This window comes from Tenrec ecaudatus, chromosome 14, assembly GCF_050624435.1.
Source record: "Tenrec ecaudatus isolate mTenEca1 chromosome 14, mTenEca1.hap1, whole genome shotgun sequence".
NCBI lineage: Eukaryota > Metazoa > Chordata > Mammalia > Afrosoricida > Tenrecidae > Tenrec > Tenrec ecaudatus.
Genome location: NC_134543.1, coordinates 23742823 through 23748822, shown reverse-complemented (window position 1 = coordinate 23748822; position 6000 = coordinate 23742823). Strand labels below are relative to the sequence as shown.

At 42.1% G+C, this 6000-nt stretch overlaps 1 protein-coding gene across 2 annotated transcripts in view; it reads right to left on the bottom strand.

The window, feature by feature from the left end:
• Positions 1–3319: 3319 nt before the first annotated feature.
• The window catches only part of CEP128 (centrosomal protein 128), a 472711-nt gene continuing 470030 nt past the window's right edge, over positions 3320–6000 (bottom strand). For both annotated transcript variants that reach the window (XM_075531496.1, XM_075531497.1), the window contains one exon: positions 3320–4306. In XM_075531496.1, the coding sequence (XP_075387611.1) occupies positions 4179–4306 (128 nt within the window). In that variant the 3' untranslated portion in view covers positions 3320–4178. The remainder of the gene's footprint in view (positions 4307–6000) is intronic.

Sequence of the window (6000 nt, the reverse complement as noted above, 5' to 3'; positions counted from 1 at the left end):
ACAGGATATATGCACATAGGCATGTATACAGCAGGAGACCCAAGAGAGGCTAGCATTTGAAGGTCGGTCTGTTTTTTCCAGAGTAGACTGGCTTATACTGCTTCTAATCAAAGACCAGAGGGAATTCCCTGGCATTGTTTGGACTTGGAACTGAAAGTTCCGATTCGAGGTGTAAGCATTTCTCCCAGCTGTAAACTGGATGTGTTGTGTTTTACAAAAGAGATGAAACTAAATGGCATTTTTCTTGGTTTGAATTTTTGTTTTCTCAAACAGGGATACGTTGATTGGTTATTATTGCTAAACCTTTGAGAATTTGAAAGTTAAAACATGTAAATTATTTTCCTATCATACATTGGTGCATGAAGTGCTTTTAAATACAAACATTTCCCAAATTTATTTTCCAGCTTTATTTTGATGGTTTAGTTTTGATCCAAGAAAACCAGATGCTTTCGTGAGGACAGCTTCCTCATCTGAAGGCCACAGACATCACAAACTGTCTGTTTGAAGTTGAGAGAAAACCCTGGCCTCGTTTGTTTGGAGAGGTGGTAGAAGGACCTTGGAAGTGGAACGACTTCGAAAATGACCGACCACTCACATTCTTGCCTGCCATAGGATGTATTTATTTCAGAACAAATCTGAAGTAAACCCACTGGAGGTATTGACGTCTCAAAAAAAAAGTACGGAGGCTTTCTAAGTAAATATACCATTTCATTATATGTAACATTTTGATCCCATTTAATCTAATGAATGCTCTTTAACGATGAGTCAATATATATTAGGAAACATGTAACAGGATTACTGTGAATCTTTAAGGAACACCAGGAGCAGATGATCCAAGAAGCAAAGTAGGCGTGGCTTTACTCGTCCTTAATAATCTCTAGTGAAAACGTCACCTGGGTTTCACCATGCCTTTGATGCAGTACAGGAATCCTACTGGTACAGTGAGGACAGTGCTTGGCTAACCAACCCAAAGGTCGGCCCTTCAAACCAAGCAGCCCCTCCGCAGGAGAAAGATGCCTCCACAGAGACCCACAGCCCGGGCGGCTCTCGTTCTGCCGTATCCTGTACGGTTGCTGTGAGTCACAATCAACTCAGCAGCACGGGGTGTTGAATGAAAAACTATGGAAAACAAGTGAAATGTTTACGACAAAGTAAGCACAAATAAGCCAGGGCTTACCTTTCTAGTTGGCTACCCTTCTTCTATCTAGGAGGATACATTTGAGAAGAGATTTTGATTCTGTAAGAAGGTGCTGTGGGTTTGAGAGAGACAGATGTCAGCCAGACCTACAAAAAGAGTCTTTGATGTGGTCAAAACAATGTGAAATTGCTCCTTACAGACTGATAAATAAACATAAGTAAGCCCGCGATTATTGGGTAGTTTGACATTAGACACCACAGAATTGAGGTTCAAAATAGAAAGATGGATTCGTTACAGTTGAAAAAATTCAGAAAAATAGATGGTTTCCTAGGAAGTGGGGTAGGCAATTTTATCGATATAACCTTTAAATCAAAATGCCATATGTACAGTTATTTTATGAAGCTATCGATTTGATTGTTTTATTCATAAAGATATATAGTAAAATAGTAACAGTAAAAAGAAAAGCAGGTTGTCTGGCAGTCCGGATGCATAAGATTCATATATTGTTTTGACTTTCCTTCTGAAAGGCACTAAACTGTTACTATGTTTTGAATCTAGTTACACAACCAATTGGTTTTCATGTCACACCTAGTCAAGGAAATACTTTGACTTTAGCTAATGGGGAAAACATTTAGCCAGATCTCCCTCAGTTACACTTCTCCTCTGTGGCCTTCAGACATTTCAAGGGAAGTGTAGTGTGTTGAAGGAGAAAGATGGCCAGAAAAATCAAATCACTAACACCAAAGAGGCCAATCTTCAAAGGAAGTCTTGAACCAGATGCAGTACAGAATGACATTTCTCCTGTACCAGGTCCCAGTGCCCCACGCAAGATGGCTAACCAGCCACAACCCAAATAAGGTTGATAACCATCTCGTGGAGGCGATCTTGCCAAAGGAGGGAGCAAAGGAAAATGGCGATGGCTTTGAAAGGTGTAAATCAACTTATTAGTGTTGCCTTAATATTCCTTTGGATTTTCCATTCAAGCATAGTGAGACTGTGAGAGAGAAGACAAATCTCAGAGGAGACAGGTCGCTGGATTCACTTCCATGTCAGCAGAGGGCCAAGGGATTTTGAAAAAATTGCTGCTCACAAGAACGCTGACTTTTGCCTTTGAAGTTCTTCTGTGGTCGATATTTAAAGTCAAAGGCCTTCGTTCATCCAATAGTAGTCGAAGATACTGACTAGCAGAGCACAATGGTTTTAATTCTTTTTCAGATTTAAAGGTCTTCTAAAAGATTCCCTCCCCAGTCAGTTGTAAAATCACAAGAGACTATGTTTTCAAGGATTTCCCAAGTCCAAAAGATGAATCCCCTGAATCCTTCAAGTCTCCCTAGTCTTGATAATAGTCACAGATGCAGGACATTTGTACTAATTCATAAAGGAAAATCTATTTACCTTCCTTTGATCCTTAGGATTCAAACAAAATCTGTTATTTCCTTCTGTTTGTCATTTTTCCAAGGAGATAAATATACTATGCAGTTGCCCCAAATACCAATGGAGACATTGCAGTAATTTCTCCAAATACCAGCTATTCGTCTAGAGTGTTAATAGATTATGCGCATTGCGACCACTGGGACCTGCCCTTTCAAATTGTGCTCCTCCTACTAAAGCTCCAGGATGCCCACTAGCACCTGAACAGCTTGGAGAAATCCTGTTTCCAGTGCTGCCTAGTACCAACGTTGGAACCTGTTTCTGTCTCCTCTCTCAGCCTTCTGCCCTCCCACCCCCACCCCCAGCACAATATCTGGCATATAGTGGGACCCAATCAAAGGTTATGGGAACGGATAAATGGGAACATGCACTGCTGGTCCCTAGAGGTTATTTAGACTATGCCCAAGCTCCCGATGCTTGTGTGTGACTTTTAATACGAAACATCTCTGTTTTGGGTTGTAACTGTTCCATTCAAGTTTATGGAATGAGAGCCATTTCCTTCTTCTTTTGTAATTCACATATACCCAGGCAGAGAAAATATCCCGAGAGTGAACCTTTATGAGATGGGAGAGAGCTAACAAGCATGGCCACTGGAACAGACACAGTGATGCACCACTGCACCGAGCTCATTGCTTTATTGTCCTTCTCTGTGTGGACACGTTCCACCATGGGATTCAATGGCTGGGTATTTTTCATTGTTTTGCATTTTATATAAAATCTTCTCCAGGGCTCAGCCAGTATGTGAGAGGCATAAGTTCTTAAAAGCACCTGCAGGTTGAGAAAAACTGAGGTTCTGAAAGCAGAAACACAGTACCAAACCACACAAGCATTCCCGCAGAGCGAATCTTGTGGACACAGGAGTTTGGGCTGATGATTTTGTTCCGAGTTAGCCAAAGATGGTCCAGGGCATGAGCGAAGTGATCGCAGCAGTGCACTTGGCCCCCAAAAGACAAATAAATAAATCATGCTATGAATTCTTTATAGTCCATTACAATTCAGGGAACATTTATCAATTCTTTATTGACACTAAAAATGGCTGATTAGAAAACAATTTCAAACACTGAACTTAGTAACACACTTTTGAGATGATGGGTGTAACAATCCTGAGTATTTATAAAGTGGACTAATACTATATATATGTGTATCTCCATGGCATGTTATAACACATGATAATTTATTAGGGAGAGAGCATTTTTAAAAACCTATTTTATAATAAATGTCCCTGACTCTAAAGTGCTGGCAACTTTCGCCTCAAGGGGAACTCATTTTCCTCCTCTTTACCCAGTAATTTTTTAAAGACCTCGATTATAAATCCACATTTTGGTCAAGAAGATGTGACCGGACCACACCTGACAAAAGAAAGATACCCAGTGAACGATATACTTTCTCTGCTGTTGCAGGTTGCCAGCGAGTCCGTGGCTCGTCACCCAGCCGGTGTCAGTTGGATTGCTTTAATGCATGCTGTCCATAGAGACCAACCACTTTATAATCGTAGTCAATGTTTGGTTCATTCTGAAGCTGCAGGTGAGTCTGTCTGCAAGACAATCGGGACCGAATCGTAGCAAACAGATCTGCTGTAATCCTTGAAAGGCGAACGCCAGGCAACTAACTAGATGTTGCTTCTTTTGTTCTGACGCTCCTCCTTTTTGGATTGTGGACTTCTCTCGCTCATTGTCAAACCTGGGGGGTCTTCCTTGATGGAAACTGAATCCAGAGACATAGCTCTCTTCGCAAATGCTGGTAAGGTAAGAAGACAGACAAAATAAACATAGGTGAATGCACACCCTGAGCAGAAAAAAAAAACCAAAAACAGCCAACCATTGCTCGGAATATAATGAATGAATTATAGTGCTTATCTAGTTTTCTATAATTAAAATTCTCTGGGACTAGTAGATGTTCAATGTAGAAATAAAGACAAGGACCATACTCGATTGTCAAAAACACTTTAAAGCTTTTTGGAAAGAGTCTCTAAGAGCTGAAGATGTATTTGCCACTACACTATGTTACAAGCAACACACATGTGCACACACAGGATGTGAGGGATAGAGCTCAGGAGCTTCTCTTTTATACAAGAGTCTTTGTTCTACCGAAAGAAGCTGAGGCTGGATCTGGAAACGCAGGTGTACTACTATTTGTCGACTACCTTTTACTTCTCCTTTGGGTCCAGATGCCTGTTGCCACCTGCTGATGTGCAATCTTCCCTCCTGATGTTGACTCGCTGCAGGCAGTCCATCTCTGGGGCTTCTTGGTCTGCCCAGTTTCTCAAACCTGAAGTGCTCTTGACCTTCCCACTGCCTGTTCCAGCCATTCATAAGTTCTGATGATTCAGAAACTTCACGGCAAAGTCACCCGACGCTTTCTGCGTCTCCTCACACCTCCCTTGCCCTCATCCTGGCCCAAGCCACTGGTCTTCCCGTCCTGCTGGCACGCTTGCCCCGGTGAGCTCCTCGCCACAAGCCTGGCAGAACCATCTTCTCAAAGGTCAATCACTTAGACCCCTCCTAGCCTGTATCTAAGGCCTCACTTCCCCTCACTCATTACTTGCCCCTCTAGCAGACCCAGCCTCTTTCCTCTCTAGCGTCTTTATCCTTTCTGCAGGTTCTCCTCCTCACTCAGGCTTGGTCACATCCTCTGAATGATCAGTTTAAAGTAGTGACCCTGGTCTAGCCATCCTTTTCACCTTTGTAGCACCAACCGCCAATTTAAATTCTTTTCTTTGCGGGCTTATTTACCACTCTGGGTCCATGTGACTTGTTTTGCCTTGCTCACTGCAGCCACCACCAGAACCGTGTGCTTGGGCAGTGGAATAGATTCAAGAAGGGCTTTTGAAGAGGTGGCCACTTGTTATTTTCTAGGTGCCCCATCAAGCTATAAGGACTGACCCTTACTTAGCCAGTTCAAAATCCCCGAAAAATCTTAACACGGAATAAGCCTATAAAATGAGAGTGATGGAAAGATGATACTTTCATGGAATACACAAATCCTTGAGCAGACAAGAAGCAGTTATCTTATCACTTCCCCAAAGTTTTAGTTGCCGTAAATCTTGGCACCATATCCTGTAAGTTTGAGGACAGACTACACACGAGTGTCTATTCACAGTTGGCTTGGTGGACATTGAAGTACGCCGTAGAACTATTCTTGGTATGGGTAAATTATTTTTCATCTGAGGAACTTGAACGCCCACTAAAGGCACCTTAAAGCCATTTGAGGGCCCTAACGCCTCTCTCTACAGCACTGTAAACTGAGATTAGGTGATTAGACGTGCACAATTGTTCTAGCAACTTTACAAGGACATGCTTTCCTAAAATGACTGAGTTGTACTAATTTGCAAAATCCACATGTCAGATGCCCAGAGTAATCCTTGGATAATGTCGGTGTTTTTTCTCCTTCCTTGAAAAATCATAGTCCTTCCTTCTTGAGATAACCACACA